This window comes from Canis lupus, chromosome 18 (genome assembly GCF_003254725.2).
Source record: "Canis lupus dingo isolate Sandy chromosome 18, ASM325472v2, whole genome shotgun sequence".
NCBI lineage: Eukaryota > Metazoa > Chordata > Mammalia > Carnivora > Canidae > Canis > Canis lupus.
The window spans coordinates 17,663,168-17,680,623 of record NC_064260.1 but is presented as its reverse complement, the minus strand read 5'-3'; the positions used below and the strand labels follow the sequence as shown (position 1 = coordinate 17,680,623).

The window sequence follows — 17,456 nt, the reverse complement described above, 5'->3', positions numbered from 1 at the left end:
CAGTAGTATATCCTATATTGCTTAAACTTTGGAGTTAAGAACAATGTTCTACTTATGTTTATCCTTTATTTCTTAGTTTTATTAAATATTGTGACTGTTTATCAATAACTTTTAAAATTATGCCAGGGATCAAAAGTATTTCTAACAGTAAAAAGAAACCAACACAAGAATCAGAGAATTACAGTAAGGATGCATAACTTTGCATTTTGCCAAAATTGTATTTTGCCAAAATCTACCCTTATTTATCTTAAAGGGTGCCAATTAGGAATGAATAATTCAATTAGAACTTAAAAGTTTTAATTAGTCACATAGATCAATTTTGTCCTTTGTAATTTCCTTTATCCCTTCTAGGATATCCCCCTCCTATAAAAGTTTGCCAAATATTATATTTTGTTTTAATAATTGACTTTCTCTAATTTAATTATCTGAAGCTTGCTTTGATATTTGATATAAGGATCTAAATATATTTTTCTTCAGATGGTTACTAACATTATATTCTGACTTAATAAATAAATAACCCTTTTCTTTCTCTCCCTATTTGGTATGTATTAATTCCTAACAGGATCTATTCCCTAGCTATTTATTCAACTCCATTAACTGGCAATTAAGTTAAATAAATAAAAAAGAAAATTGCCAACGTAATGGATTAAAAAAATTACATGACAATGGATTTTGAAAGTTCCATGATGAGATTGTAGAACATCAAGAATCAGAAAGAACCTAAAAGCTTATACCACTGACAGACTATTTTATTATCACTGATAAACTATTTTAAATATTATAGTTTTAAAAGAGTTGGTCCGGGCAGCCCCAGTGGCGCAGCGGTTTAGCGCCGCCTGCAGCCCAAGGCATGGTCCTGGAGTCCCGTGATCGAGTCCCACGTCAGGCTCTCTGCATGGAGCCTGCTTCTCCCTCTGCCTGTGTCTCTGCCTCTCTCTCTCTCTGCATCTCTATGAATAAATAAATAAATAAAATCTTTTTTAAAATAAATAAATAAATAAAATAAAAGAGTTGGTCCTCACTTATCACTATTTTCATCCCAAGTTTTGATATTTCTGTCTCTTTACTCATCCAAATGAACCTTCACATTGCATTGTCAAGTTCAGAAAAGATTCCTTTAGTAATTTGATGAAAATTACGTGAAATCTGAAAAGAAATGGTATTTTATATATCATTGATAAAACTAAATTACATTTAACTTTTCCAACCAAGAACACTTTTTTCAATAATACAAATGAGTATATTTCTACCTAATGTTCTACTTTCTATATATAAGGTTATTTCCAGGGATTTAATATTCTGAAAGGCAACTCTTCTAATCATTTCTCTTCTTATTTGGCTGGTCTATAGGACCATTTCCTACTGTTATACTATCACTTTGCTCCTTTCTTAAAAATTAACCACTTTAAAGCAATATATTTGGATTTAATATAATCTATTTTTTAAAAATCAACAAAAGAAAAATAACATTTCAAAATAGAACCAAGATTTCTTTTATAAACAGAAAAACAGTGGAGTAGAATAAGAACTGTCGTGTGAGATGGATTTCTCCCATCACCTCATTTTCTACTTGCGATTTTTCTAGAGTCCTTGGTCACCAAAATCCTACCAGATTCTTTGCTAGATGAGAACTCCCCAAATCAGGTAACTTCAAAAGCCTCCCAAGTGAGCAGATCTTAACTCCTTGTTTTGACCCCACAAATGCCCTCATCTATTCAGGATATGCTATGAGCCATCGATGTCTGCAAGTCCAGTTCATTCTCCCAGGGAACCTTTAAAGAAGTTGATATTCCTTTATTTCTGCCAGATATGAAACACCTTTATGGCTTATAGAATGCTACGGTTTCCTGGTTTTACTTTATCCCTTGGTGGTTTTCTTTTTTTACAGCTTTCTTTTTTGGTCTGTTCCTCACAAATTATGGTGCTTATCAGGATTCCCTCCTTAGAACTTTGTTAAATGTCCAGAATCTGAAAGACTTTATTCCTGCCCAAGTCTTCTATATACCAAACCCTCAATAAGTCTTTACCTCCAGCCTAGATATCAAAATGTCTGAAACAGAACTACATTCCGGGGATCCCTGGGTGGCTCAGCAGTTTGGCACCTGCCTTCGGCCCAGGGCGTGATCCTGGAGTCCCAGGATCGAGTCCCACATCAGGCTCCCCTGCATGGAGCCTGCTTCTCCCTCTGCCTATGTCTCTGCCTCTCTCTCTCTCTCTCTCTCTCTCTCTGCGTGTGTGTCTCATGAATAAATAAATAAAATCTTTAAAAAAAAAAAAAAAAGAAGTACATTCCATCTTCCTTCCAATACCATTCCTACTTAAAACTGTCTGAATTGAGAGGCGTTAGGTAAAAATATCCAGTATACTGTCACTGTCTCTAGTATTACTATAGCACATACCCATTTGTATCTCTGCAGTAAATTTGTTGACAATTTATAGAACCTAACAAGGTATACTTCCAGAGTGCTGGTGTTAGTGAAAAAACATCAAGAACTGTATTAGTTTAACAAAACATGTAATGAAAATGGAAAATGAAATCTGCTATTCAAAATCTTCAATAAGAGCATTGTATAAACCAGTTTGTATAAACCAGAATTATATGACTGATTAAATCTAATCAATCTCTAGATCTTTCTCCAAAAACATGTACTGAAAACAAACAATTCATGTATTTGCTTACCATAGCCATACTGAAAAACAATGTGTACCATTTTTACTTTTTATCAATCACAGGGCTGTCATGATTTTATTTTTAGTTAATTTACAGTAGTTCTAAAACTCATCTCAACCAGGAACTCACAGAGTATGCTTTGTGGAACGTAATGAAATTCTGCCATTTAACTCTATTGCATGATAAAAAAGATGACCTCAGAATGTAATATAAAATCACAGAAATATAAAAATTTGAGCACATATCCCTAAATAAAATCCTGTCTTAAACTGAATGAACATTTTTCTGCTAATATTCATTTGCTACTTCTTTATTATCTTTTTATTAAAGAATAAGAAGATTCAAATTTTCAAAAAGGCAAATGAGAAAGACTTAAAATTCAGAACATTCTATTCATTTTTTTTCCCTTCAAAATTAGGTAGATACTACCACTATTTGTTGTTGGAAATACATGACCATGTACAACACAAACATCAATGTACACTCTGAGAACCTCTACACTGGCTCAATCTCAAAAAACAGATTAAAAGATATTAGGGTAGCAAAAATATTTCTTGTTTTATCACCTTTATATTTATAGCCAGTACAGTTTCTTTTAGAGTCCCACAAACTCATATGTGGAACAAAGAAGTTAGAGAACTAAAACCTTAAAGATTTTAACTGGATAGCTTCCATAGAAGGCTAAAATCCCAATTTCAGAATAGATACCAAAGTGTAAATCAAACAAGAAACAACTTCTGGGAAGTTTTGTTAGTGCATAGTTAACATCCTGAGCATTTAAATGCTGACACGTAAACCCATCTTTGGGTTCCTTAGAGAAGCACACAAAAGTATTCCAGAGACTATAGTAGCTATCATATCTTGCCTTAGTTATCAAAGAAAATTGGAGGCTTTTCTTTTATAAAGAGGAATAATCTCATTAAGGTATAGCATCTCAAGGAGAAGGCTGAACCCCATTCAACTTTAGACAATTTCTATCACACGTTTAAGGGAAAAAAATAATTGGTGAGTCATATATAAAATAAGTCCTACTTTGATGTAAGGCCAATCAATCCCTTTGGGCAGATCTTTGCTCAAGACAAGACCCTGTGTAAATCATTCTAATAGTTTATTATTACAGATGTTCTACTGTGCCTCCTTTTAAAAATAATTCAATTAACACCATTTTAATTCCACATTCTAATGGGAAAATTAACATGTAATGGAAATCTAACATGTGCCAAGTCCTATATGCAGTATTTTCACATAGTTTATTTCATCCATAGAACAATACGTAAACAAACAAAAAACCCAAAACCAACCGTTAAATAAGTGAAGTGACTTAATCACAACCTCAAAGCGTTTAGCCTTTCAGCTAAATGGCTGAAAAAAACTTGAAACTGAAACTTTCTGATTGTATCTATATTCTTTCTATACTACCATATAACTGACCTAGCAGCTACCCTAAGTGAAAAAAGAAATTAAAAAAGGAGCACAAGAATATATCTTGACTTTATTATAAATGAGCTTGATATAAAAGTAATAAAGTGCTGAAACTCATTTTTGCTAGTAATGTTATTAATTTCTTCAATGTGCATATAATTTTTGACAATCAAATATTACTTTAGTCATTATGCAAATACTGAATCTTTAGAATATTTAAAATTTTAATTGTACTACATACCAAAATATGAGCTATTGTCAGTTCAGTTACATTCATTATTCTGGTACAGTATACTACTGAGATTTTACCGTAAGTGAAACAGAATTCTTAGTACACCAGTAACAAATTAGTTGCATTCACATGCTATTCCCTAAACAAAAGAATGATAAAAGTTCCAAAAATAACTTGGAAATATTCAGGTTTTGTTTTAATTAACAGTGAGTAAAATGAAAATAACCTTTCAAAGAAACTGTGATGTACAATACCTGCGGGTCCTTGGTGGTTTTGGAGGAGGAGAATCTTGTTTATCAGGATCTATGGAGCTGACCATATTTTCAGTGTTAATTTCATTCTGCTGAGGGGGGAAAAATGCTTCATTAAAGTCAGAAGAAAAATAATTTTTCATGTTTCACATAAACTGTTTCTAGGCTTTTGAATTTTTAAAATAATGCCAAATGTCCCAAATAACAAAATGGGTTTTATATTCTCTATATTTTAGTCTGAAAGGGCCAATGAGAGAGCTTAATATCAAAAAATAGTCTAGGGCACCTGGCTGGCTCAGTCAAAAGAACACGTGACTCTTGATCTCAGAGTCATGAGTTTGAGGCCCCCATTTGGTGTAGAGATTACTAAAAAAATAAATAAATCAACTTAAACCCAGTCTATTTCCAGTTACTGAACATTCAATTGTGTACATGGCAATTCAACACATTTCAAATGCTACTGTAAAGAAACAGATTTCCCAAGAAAATAAAGATAAAACAAGATACAGCTTTATTTCAGGCATTACTACCAGCAGAATCTTAACATGTACAGAGAAGAAAAAAAGCCAATAAAATAAGGCTTATATCTTTTAATTTTCCCAATCTTTTCTGGGATTCCTATTGCTATCTAGTACTTTTAAGCAGGTTCCAGATCTCATTTTAATCATTCTTTGCCCTACCCTTTATCACCATGGAGTGCCCTGCTCCATTAGCATATATAGCCCTTATATCACTCCCTAGCCAAATAAGCCTCCAAAAGGCAGAGAGCCCATCTAGGCATATCTTTGTTCTTGCTGGTCTCAAGGGCCAGTAATATTAACATTGATGTTTCTAGAGTCATTACAGTTATAAGAATCTTAAGTTGTTGGGGCGCCTGAATGGCTCAGTTGGTTAGGCATTTGCCTTCAGCTCAGGTCATGATCCCAGAGTCCTTGGGATTGAGCCCCACATTGGGATCCCTACTCAGTGGGAAGTCTGCTTCTCGGCACTTGATGGGATGAGCACTGGGTGTTATTCTATATGTTGGCAAATTGAACACCAATAAATAATAAATTTATATAAAACTAATAAAAATAATAAAATCTAGTTTGCCTGAAAAAAAAAAGACAAAAAATAACAAGTGTTAGAGAAGATGTGGAGAAAAGGAAACCATCATGCACTGTTGGTGGGAATGTAAACTAAGTGCAGCGATATGGAAACAATGTGGAGGTTCCTCAAAAAACTCAAAACAAAACAAAACAAAACACAACCATACGATCCAATAATCCCATTTCTGGGTATTTATCCAAAGGAAGTGAAAACACAAACTAAAAAGATATATGCACCACCATGTTCACTGCAACCTTATTTGCAAGAGCCAAGACATGAAAGCCACCCAAATGTCCATTGATGAAAGAACTGATAAGCAAAATGTGACATATACACACAAAGGAAATCTTGCCATTTGCAACAACATGGATGGACCTTGAGGGCGTTATACTAAGTGAAACATGTCAGAAAGAGAAAAACAAATACCGTATGATCTCAATCATATGTGGAATCTAAAAACAAATAAACAAAAAACTAAATCATGGATATAAAGAACAGGTTGGTGCTTGCCAAAGATGGGGGGTGGGAGGTGATTGAAATGGATAAAGGGGGTCAAACAATGCAAATGTCCAGTTATAAAATTAAAAAGTCATGGGATATAATGTGCAGCATGGTGACTATACTTAATAATACTGTAGTACATATTTCAAAGTTCATTAAGAGAAAATCCTGAAAGTTCTCATAATAAGAAAAAAAATTGTACCAATTTGTAATAATGGATGTTAACTAGACTAATTGTGATGATCATTTCACAACATACACAAATATCAAATCACTATGCTGTACCTGAAACCAATATAATATGATATGTTAATTATATCTCAGTAAAAAATAAAAATTTTCTATACATTTGAAAAATATAATGGTTAGAGTATTTTTCACTTGTATATACCAAGGAAATGGTAGTCTAAAATATATACATTTCTTTTTTTTTTTTAATTTCTGTAGTATAGAAGCTTTAATTTTGAAACTAGTCTTGCATTTTTAAAAACAACAAATATCTGCTTAAAGGATTAAAGAAAAAACTATTTAGCTTTCTGAAGCATCAACTGAATGTCAATTTAAATAACATTATACAAAATAATATATAAAGCATTCTATCCTATTTTATAGGATATTTGGCTACATTCAGCACAGATTATAACAGGTTTTAATTAAACTAAAGGGAATAAAGACAGGTGCCTGGGTGGCTCAATTGATTAAATGTCTGCCTTCAGCTCAGGTCATGATCTCGGAGTCCAACATCAGGCTTCCTGTTCAGCAAGGAGTCTGCTTCTCCCTCTGCCCTTGCTCATGTTCTCTCTCTCTCATAAAGAAATAAAACCTTTAAAAGAAATAAACTACAGGGAAAAAGAGATAGCAACGTGTAAGGCCTATGTTAACATAGGAAATAAAAAAGAGGTCACATGTATTAATCTTAAAAATCAGCAATTATCACTTGGCTACTAAAGGAACTACTTACTACAGCTACTTAGCTAACGCTAAACTCATGGGTCAATATTAGATTATTTTAAGACACTGAGATCAGCATTGGGTAACAAGAAATTGTTACCACTTACAAAACCAAAAAATTTCAAATAGTCTGGAAAAATGCCAAAAACAATGTGAAGATAGAAAGGGGGAAAAAGGTTATAAATTTTACAACTTATTTCTTCATTTTACTTTAATTATTGAGGGTAAGTTGATTTATCATGTGATGGCTATCTTAGGTTCAGGGATAAAAATGTAAAGAAATTTTACCAAAAAAATAGCCCAATTCCTTCAAGGACAAGATGATTACATAAAGACAGCAAATAAAAGAACTAGTTACAAAACAGAGACAGAAATGAGAACTCTATGAGAATAAGTATTTCTGTCAGGTCAAAAGTGTAAATGTCCAATAAGATCTTTTAAGGCTAAAATGACATTGAACTGAACACATGCCAGAAAGGGACTTCATTGTAGCACTATAATTCTACTAATTAAAAAGCCTGTACAAAATTAACTACAAAACTTTATATCATCATGACCAAGAACAAAATTTAATTCATGTAGAATCAACTTAAAATTACTTACTTGAAGGATAGAAGAAAAGATGGAACAGTGCAGTTAATTTTCTTAAAAGCAATTTATACTTGAAACATTAATGATTTCTGACATAAGACCTATCTGAATATTATTTAACTTGTACTAGTCATTAAATATCCATGACAATAGAGATATTCAAACAGGAAGAAGGAAAGGGGTTAACAAAATTGAGGTTAAACAAAAATAACAACTGTCATGGCTATTCTCCTGTTAGATAAAACACAGATGACAGTTAAAAAGCTAAATATTAAATCTTGGTAAAAAGTAAAAGTTTTCAGGGTGCCTGGCTGGCTCAGTTGATAGAGTATGGGACTCTTGATCTTGGGGTTAAGTTTGAGTTCCCATGTTGGGTGTAGAAATTACTTTAAAAAAAATAAAATCCTAAAAAACAAAAAAGAAAGAAAAGTTTTCTAAAATTAATAGACCGAGAATACCTACCACTCCATCAGCAAGTTTCTGAGCTCCATGAATTTCATATAGTTGTAGCTGTTTTTCAAACAGCTGGGCGATAGCTCTATGAACAAGCTCATACTGCTCCTATTAGGGAGATGACATGATAAACAAGGAAAAATAAACAAAGGAAAAGACATTTGGGGAAAAAAAAAAAACACAAGAAGGCATTTATAAAACTACAGTTTATAAAATGAAACAAAAAAACTATACCTTAGTTTGCACTGCAGAATGCCTTTGTGTTCTCATTTCTTGTATTAAATTAAATACATTAAATTCCTCTGGTATTTTCTAAAACAAAGAATTTAATGCATCAACTCTTTTTCACATAGACCTTTAACTTTTCATACAGACCTTAAATTACATGCTGGATGACCAAAAACATTTATTGAGCACTACCTAACATCCACTAGACACTACTGCTAGCATAGTGAATACAAAGCTAATCTTAACCCTCAGGGTTAATCTTAACCCTAGTGAGATATGTGAACAAATAAATATCCAGCCAAGATATAATTGAAGTACACTGGGAATAAAGATGCTGTGACTAACTCTAGTTGGTGTGTGGAGTGAAAAGTGAAAGAAATATACATAAGCACAGCAAATTAAATGTATAATGTATTTGGGGAATTAAGCTCAATGTGGATATAGCCTAAAACTGAAAGAAGGGGAGGTATTTAAGGAGGAAAGAAGATAAGGGTACTTGGGATCAGACTATAAACATAATAAGAGTTAGAACTCCTTCTATAGGCCACTGATTTCCTGGGCTGGCTACATAAGGACCAGCTAAGAAAATTGGTAAAAATACAGATTCGTCAGCTACATCTCTGGAGACTGAAACATCCTCAAGAATTCTTTGGTACACCTGTAATTAGAACTACTACAACAGGTAACACAGACATTGAGTAGATTTGATACTTGGTCCGCTTTTGCAGCAGAGGAAGAAGACAGTCTGAAAAGGGGAAAAAACTGGTAAAAGTTTACTGAAGGAGTCTAAAAAAAGATACAAAGTTAAAAATTATTCCCAGGTTTAGTGCTTGAGAGTCTTAATATACATCAAGAGATTTTTACATCAAGTCCTAACCTAAGACAAAGATTATAGATATGTTAAGCCAAATGCAATCAAATGAGGACTATGTTCAAAATACACAACTTCTGAAATGTCTAGATATTTATTTTACTTACTATTTAAATGCCTTTTTCCATACCAATTTTAATCTTTGACTTTTATGTTAAAATGGGTTAGGATCCTGGTTAAATTTTGTTAAAATTTAAAATTTTTTAATTTTTAATTTGAGTATCAGAAGGTGATTACAACTTTTGAGGAATACAAAAATAAAATTTAACCCCAGAGGGCTTTTGAAGAAAATTTAAAATGTAACTATTCTCTCGCAAAATTGAAAAATACTAAGAAGGCGGGGGGTGGGGGAGAGAAAGAACAAAGGGAGGAAAGGAGGAAAAAAAATCCTATTTTATTAATCCTATTTTACACACAATAAAGATGGACATATTTACAGAACATACTCTAAAACTATAAAGGTGTCTACCTGGCTGGCTCAGAGTAGAGTATATAACTCTTGATCTCGGGGTTGTGAGTTCAAGCCCCATGTTGGCCATAGTGTTTACTTTAAAAAAATAATTTTTGAAAAAGCTATGAGGAGGGGATCCCTGGGTGGCTCAGCAGTTTGGCGCCTGCCTTTGGCCCAGGGTGCGATCCTGGAGTCCCGGGATGGAGTCCCGCATCGGGCTCCGGGCATGGAGCCTGCTTCTCCCTCTGCCTGTGTCTCTGCCTCTCTCTCTCTCTCTCTGTCTATCATAAATAAATAAATAAATCTTTTTTAAAAAAAAAAACAAGCTATGAGGAATTAAAAACTTCTCCCTAACGCACAGAATATGAATAGTATAGAACTAGCAAAAGAAGCAAATCTACATACACTGAGAAACATTTTTCAAATCTGTAATGAGGGCTGTTTTATTCACCTTTTATCTTTCACAGTACTGAACACAATGTCTTGGAAATAGTAGTGGTGGTAACAACAGTAACCCCACAGTTGTAATGAAAACTCTGAACTGAGCACTTGCTACAAGACACACACACAGTTCTAAAGAACTTTACAAAGGTCAATTTATTTCTTATGAATTATTAATACTATCCCCATTTTTTTGGTTGAAAAATTGAGGCAGAACGAAATTAAGTAATTTGACCAAAATCCCACAGCCAGTAAATGATTAAATTTTAACCTGGGCAGTTTGGGTCCAGACTCAGCATCCTTAACCACTATAATACAATGTTTGCATTTAGGCATAAATACTTCTTGAATTGACTACATTTATATCTAGAATATATGTAAAAGGTAAGGAGGATTCTGTATTGGAAAAGTGAACCCAGACTTTACATTCTTAGTGTAGGTATCAATTCACATAAAACAAATTGTGGTAACATGTTTACTTTGCTGCCTCATGCATTATCTCAAGTAATATACATCATTTATACTTTTTTCCAGTTCTACTACCTTTTTTCTTACATAGTAAAGCTACTTCTAAAAAAGTAACATGTAAAATGAAACACATGCTATAATTTATTGCAATTAGCCATTAAGATGGAAAATAATAGATCAATTGGATATAATGCTATATAAAAATTATTCTTACCCCAGCTTTTAGTAAATTCCATGTATAATCTATGGCACAAATGGCACCTGTTCTTCCACAGCCTGCACTATAAAGTTTGAAAGAACAATTTGATTTTTGTCATAAAAGAACTATAAAATAAATGAACATGTTAATTCTCAGAAGCAAAAAAAAAAATCACTTAAGAAATTTGACAACATTCTCTTTTAGTAAACAAATTGTAATTTAGAGTGTGTACACAGCAAACATCTTTAAGATTAGTATTTATATCTCGTTTTTATTTAATTTAGGGAACTTCCAAGATTCAAAGGAAACCTAAGTGATTCACAGATTATTTAAGAGTTTTAACTTTGGAAGTCTAATTCTACCTCAGAAAATCTTGTCTAGCCAACTTAGTTAACTTGCAGAGAGGAATTTATTTTTTGTCCAAAATGGCTCTGGTGCCTTAGAGAAGAAACAATACATAATTTCAATTTGCAAAAGGTAGAGAAAACATGAGCAATACCACAAGCCCTAGAAACTGGTTTGAACACTAGCAGTGATTTCACCAGAGCAACAAAGATGCGTGATGCACTCTCATTTCCTAAAAAAACAACAGAACTTGGAGAATGTAAAGTGAAATTCTGCAGGTTTCTTATTTTAAAACATGACAAAAGTACTTTAGAGCAACTGCTTCTCAACTGGAGGGAGTCAGGAGACATGTCCCTCAGGACTGAGAATAACTCTGAGTAATTAAAGACATTACTGTCTTCACCAGAATAATTTTTATTTTTTTATTTTTTTTTCAGAATAATTTTTAGATAGAAAAAAAGTTGGGTAGCATTTTAATGCACATCTTGAAACCTTTAGAAATAGCAGTAGTTTGTCAAACATGTCATCTAACAATTCCTGATAAATTACATCTATCAGCAATTGAATATGATTTTTAAAAAGCTCTTTAAAAATATCAGTAATAGGGATCCCTGGGTGGCGCAGCGGTTTAGCGCCTGCCTTTGGCCGAGGGCGCGATCCTGGAGACCCGGGATCGAATCCCATGTCGGGCTCCCGGTGCATGGAGCCTGCTTCTCCCTCTGCCTGTGTCTCTGCCTCTCTCTCTCTCTCTCTGTGACTATCATAAATAAATAAAAATTTAAAAAAAAATCAGTAATATTTATTTTTAACTACTGATATATTTATCAATTCCTTCCATCAAAACATTTTCAGAATTCTGAGTTAAGAGTTACTCTGGGCCAAATGACATATATTTAAAACTTGATGGTTAAAGTGTGACTTTACAAAGACTTACACAACCAGACTGATGAAACACAATGCAAAATTCAGAAACAGAATTGAGTATATGTAAGTATTATAAAATGGTGGATTCTCCCATGAAAGAGGAAAGATCAGACTGTTCAATGAATGATACAGGGAAGTAAGGCTAACCAGAACAAAAGCTGGATTCTTACCTCATAACTTAATCATAAAAATTCCAGATGGATTAAAAATGTTTACAAAAAAACCTATAAAAATGCTTAAAAGGAGTTTATGTACTATTGTTATAAAAGGACTGTCTAAGCATCTTAATGGACAGAAAGCATACATGAAGATTTACAACTCTGACTACATAACAAATTAAAACTTATGTGTGGCAAAAGATAGGCAGAGTAAAAGCTATATAAAAACCATGCTACTGGGATCCCTGGGTGGCGCAGCGGTTTGGCACCTGCCTTTGGCCCAGGGCGCGATCCTGGAGACCCGGGATCGAATCCCACGTCGGGCTCCTGGTGCATGGAGCCCGCTTCTCCCTCTGCCTGTGTCTCTGCCTCTCTCTCTGTGTGACTACCATAAATAAAAAAAAAAAAAAAAACCATGCTACTTAAAAAAGAAAAAAGAAAAAAAAAGTGCTACTGGGATCCCTGAGTGGCTCAGTGGTTGAGTGCCTGCCTTTGGCCTGGGGCATGATCCTGGGATCGAGTCCCGCATCGGGCTCCCTCCGTGGAGCCGGCTTCTCTCTCTGCCTGTGTCTCTGCCTCTCTGTGTCTCTCATTAATAAATAAATAAAGTCTTTAAAATAAAAATGCTACTTAACATGACTAAAAGTGTACAACCTCAATATATATATAAACAATTTATAACATGATTATTAAGAGATGAATGACTGCTATAAAATAATTGGTAAAGTATACAAACAAGCAATTCACAAAAGAATATGAACCACCAAGAAAAAAACAAAACTCTTGCCTGTCATGCAGGCATTAAATCAAACAAACAAAAAGATAACAGTATTGAGGAGAGTATGGGAAAATGGACACCCCATAAACTAATTATAATTAGCATTAGCTTTATGGATAACAAAAGTTAAAGTATGTACTAAAAGCATGAAAAAGTTCATGTTCTTTCACTTAGAAATCCCATTTGCATATATATCCTTTTTTTAAGTTACGGTTTTATTTTCTTCTTAAATTTATATTCAATTAATTAACATATAATGTATTATTAGTTTCAAAAGTAGAGGTCAGTGATTCATCAGTCTTATATAATACCCAGTGTGTATATATCTATCCTAATAAAGTAATTACAGATGTGCTCAAAAATTTCATGACGAACACCTGCCACTTAGACATTTAAACTATTCTTTTAGATGAAAAAGAATGGAGGAGGGATAGTAAATACCAAAGAATGGGGAAGTTAAATATAAAGTATAGGGCAGTCATAATTCATTGTAGAAAGAATAGTTACATGATTTAGAAAAATATACATGATTATTTTACATGGGGAATATTCTTTAAAAATACTACACACATACTGAAAGGACATATACTGAAGTTTTTAAATGATCACCTCTACTAGAATTGTGAGCAATTTCCTTCCTTTTATGTAGGTATTTTCTAAGTCACTACAGTTAACATACTATTTTATAGTGGTTTAAAAATATTAAATGGTCTATTTAATTTTTAAAGGAAAACCCTCCTATCAAATTGGATTTATGATCTACATATACTGACTGGGTAACATTGATAGAACAAATGATTCTGACTAACTTGTGAAGAAAAGTCAAAGCAATTTCTATAATTAGATTTTTCTTCTTAAACAGTCACCTATTTAATTAAATGGTCAACTAACCACTGAATTAACTGAAGAAAAATACTTTTTTAATTAACTAAGTTGTTAACTGACTCCCACATGCCCATAGCAAATCACCCTTCTGGCCCATAAATAAAAAGCAGCCTTTTCAACTACTAATAGTTTTTCTTATCCAATAGGTCTGACTGTAATGCTTATCATTGATGTTCTGTCTCCACTAAAAAAAAATCTTTGAACTATTTAAGTAACCAGTAAATTTCTGAGTCTGAGAAATTTCATTTACCTTTTATAGCAAATGTGAATGCAGATACAAGTCACTTAGAGAAAGAAACAGTTTTATGAAGTACTGTGTTTCCAAGTCTTTTAGAAGAATCTAATGTAAATTAAAAATTAAGAGAAGAAAAACTGCCTCAGAATTCAGATAGCTTTTACTATTTGGTAACCCCATATAATGACTTATCTCACTTGGTAATTCCAAAAATTAGGTTTCAAAATACCATACATCACCCATATTACAATGCCACTTATATTCCAAAGTACTTAAATATTTGGAAAATTCTTTTTACCTGCAATGAATACAAATAGGCACATCTTCATGCTCTTGATATTTCCTCATTAAGCTGATCATATCCAGAATAGAATCAAATGATGTGGGAACATCATGGTCTGGCCAATTCACATAATGAAACTGATATAGCCTACGAGATTCCTTCAAGAATAACAGAAATTCAGCAATTATGAAAAGACACTACAAATTTTAAAACCTACAGAAAAGCGTATCTCACTTTACCATCATTTCTAAGATATTTATGTGGTATTTAACACTGCCTCAAAAAAATAAATGATAACTACATTTACTGACTCTCATATACTAAGTACTGATCTAAGGGTTTCAAATATAACAATTTATTTATTCTCCATGTGATGCTATGAGGAAGGTACTGTTAATACTATCCACGTTTTATAAGTAAGTAAATTGAGACAGAAAGATGAAATAACTTGCCTAATGTTTCACGGTAAGTAACAAATGTGGGATCTGAACCCAGGCACTCTTACCTCCAAAGCATGCACTTTAACCCTTATATTTTGCATATTCTTTAATTAATCCACAGTAAATGGATGAGCAGTACATCATAAGCACTGTTTGAGTCTACGGTAATTAGAAGACTATTAGAATAATAACTGAACTGAAAAAGAAAATTAGAAACAAACGTGTCCAACCCCAACCCATTTCTTTATTTTATATCAGTGGTTCTCAAAGTATGGAGTGCTGGAACTATGTCTATTTAGAAACAGGAAAGTAGGAGGTGTAGTATGTTTACAAATGTAATAGTTGGGCAAGACTGATGCACTTGATGGCCATGATTAATTGTTCAAAATGGTTTAAAATTTTAAAATAATCAAAATATAGAGACTGAGGAAGAAACCAATAGCATTCTCTAACGTCCATCAGATTTTGATTTCTTCCTAGAAAATTATCATTTTATATAGATCTGAAACACTAAAATCAAGGGCCTCAAGTGAAAACAATATATAATCTAAATGAAGACTTCGTTTTGATGGTGGTTCGTTTCTAAAAAGTTGTAAACTAGCAAAAGTGAGTAGTAATTCTGTAAACAATGTAATAATCTGCTTACTGTAATAGAGGAAAACTATTTGTAGCAAAGATCCAAATATTCCAAATATAGTAAATTTTATTTAGGAAAATTGTTTTAAGGTAAAATATATATTACTTTATCTAATTTGATAAGCTTAAATTAAAGCTCAAAATACTAAGTAAAACATTGCACCCTGATTTTCTTCTTATTTTACATAAAGGAAATTAACAAATTTCCTTAACTATGCAAGATAAGACAGGCTACAATTTATATATCTTCTCTTTAAAAATTATCCTTAGAAACCATCTCTAAATGGAAAAACTTACATTTTGAAATTCAAGTAAGAGTGTCCTAATGAAGTAGTCTGTTCTTGCTTGTTCAGCTTCCTAAAGGAAAACATTGTAAGTCAGTATGAACACTGAAACAAAAACATAAACACAATGAAACAAACAATAACCTTGTATTTAAAGTCCACAGTATAAAATTAATCATTAAAATTCCAGGTATACCTCATAATTACAAAAACAACCATTCTAGGGCACCTGGCTGGCTCAGTCAGTTAAGCATTGGACTCTTGATTTTGGCTCAGGGTGGTGAGATCAAGATCCAAAACAGGCTCCACAATGGGCATGGAGGAACCTGCTTAAGATTCTCTCTTCCTCTGCCCACCCAGCAGCACCCCTCGACCGCTCTCCCCACTCAAAATAAAACTACACTAAAAACCATCAAACCATTCTAAAAGTCACTAAGTTTTACTTAAAGTTAAAAACAAAACAAAACAAAACCCAGAAGTGTCTGTTAACCAATTACTTAACTAGGAGTCCATCACCAATAAAATATTTGCAAATTTATAACTTCCCCAGAATTATGTTACAGAAATAATACAAAAAATATATAATAGTACAAAAAACCTACTACCATCTTCAACTATGATTTTCCTAACCTAACAGTCAACTTTCAGTTAACTGAATACCAACTTGGGAAGGAAGAAGATGCACTCATAAAATTCTAAATTATTATTTTGGTTGATGACAATATAACTACTTTAGAAGTCTCTTATTATCATTTGTCAAAGTATTAGAATGAAGCCATTATATCGGTTTGTCCCTTAGGAAACTGTTCTTTCTGCTTTGTAGTTAAAACCACAGATAATCTTTGACACCGACTGTCAAGAACAGGGTAACCTGTTTTTTAATAAAAAGAAGATTCAATATTACTCCTGCTTTAATTTTTTAAATCACAGTAGTTCATTTTGAACTTTTCAAATAACAATAAAGGGGACGTTTATGTTTTTACTTTCAACAAAAAAAGGAGTATGGATGAAAACACCATTCCAAGACTTAACTTCTTTTTTCTTTGAAGATTTTTTTTTAAGATTTTATTTATTCCTGAGAGACAGAGATAGAGAGAGAGAGGCAGAGACACAGGCAAAGGGAGAAGCAGGCTCCACGCAGGGAGCCCGACATGGCACTCAATCCCAGGTCTCCAGGATCACGCCCTGGCCAAAGGCGGCGCTAAACCGCTGAGCCACCCAGGCTGCCCTTTATTTTATTTTCTTAAGTAATCTCTACACCCAGTGTGCGACTCGAACTTAAAACCCTAAGATCAAGAGTCATATGTTCTACTGACTGAACAAGTCAGGGACACGTAGGCTTAACTTTTTCTTGCCTAAAAAGGCTAGATTGTAAATATTTCTGGCATTGCAAGCCATAAAAGTCTTTGTCTACTCAGCTTTGCTGTTTGCTGTTGTGATAGGCAATGTGTACATTAATGGTCATGGTGGTATTCTAGTAAATATTTACAAAACAGGCAGTGGGTCAGACTGACCTATGCATAGTGTGCCAACATCTGGTCTAAGTGGTTACATGCAGCAACATGCAACTGAGTTCCTCCTAAGAAGTCCTCCCTCCAGGGATGCCTGGGTGGCTCAGCAGTTAAGTGTCTGCCTTTGGCTCAGGGCGTGATCCCAGTCTGGGGATCGA

At 33.3% G+C, this 17,456-nt stretch overlaps 1 protein-coding gene across 7 annotated transcripts in view; it reads right to left on the bottom strand.

The window, feature by feature from the left end:
* PTPN12 (protein tyrosine phosphatase non-receptor type 12) overlaps positions 1 to 17,456 on the bottom strand; it is an 85,136-nt gene that overhangs the window by 13,209 nt on the left and 54,471 nt on the right. For 5 of the 7 annotated variants that reach the window (XM_025449601.3, XM_025449603.3, XM_025449600.3 and 2 more), the window contains 6 exons: positions 15,801 to 15,860; positions 14,443 to 14,585; positions 10,835 to 10,901; positions 8,396 to 8,473; positions 8,171 to 8,269; positions 4,580 to 4,668 (listed from right to left, as the gene is read on the bottom strand). In XM_025449601.3, the coding sequence (XP_025305386.1) occupies positions 4,580 to 4,668; positions 8,171 to 8,269; positions 8,396 to 8,473; positions 10,835 to 10,901; positions 14,443 to 14,585; positions 15,801 to 15,860 (536 nt within the window). The remainder of the gene's footprint in view (positions 1 to 4,579; positions 4,669 to 8,170; positions 8,270 to 8,395; positions 8,474 to 10,834; positions 10,902 to 14,442; positions 14,586 to 15,800; positions 15,861 to 17,456) is intronic. The other 2 variants (XM_049096678.1, XM_025449599.3) reach the window with 1 other exon arrangement.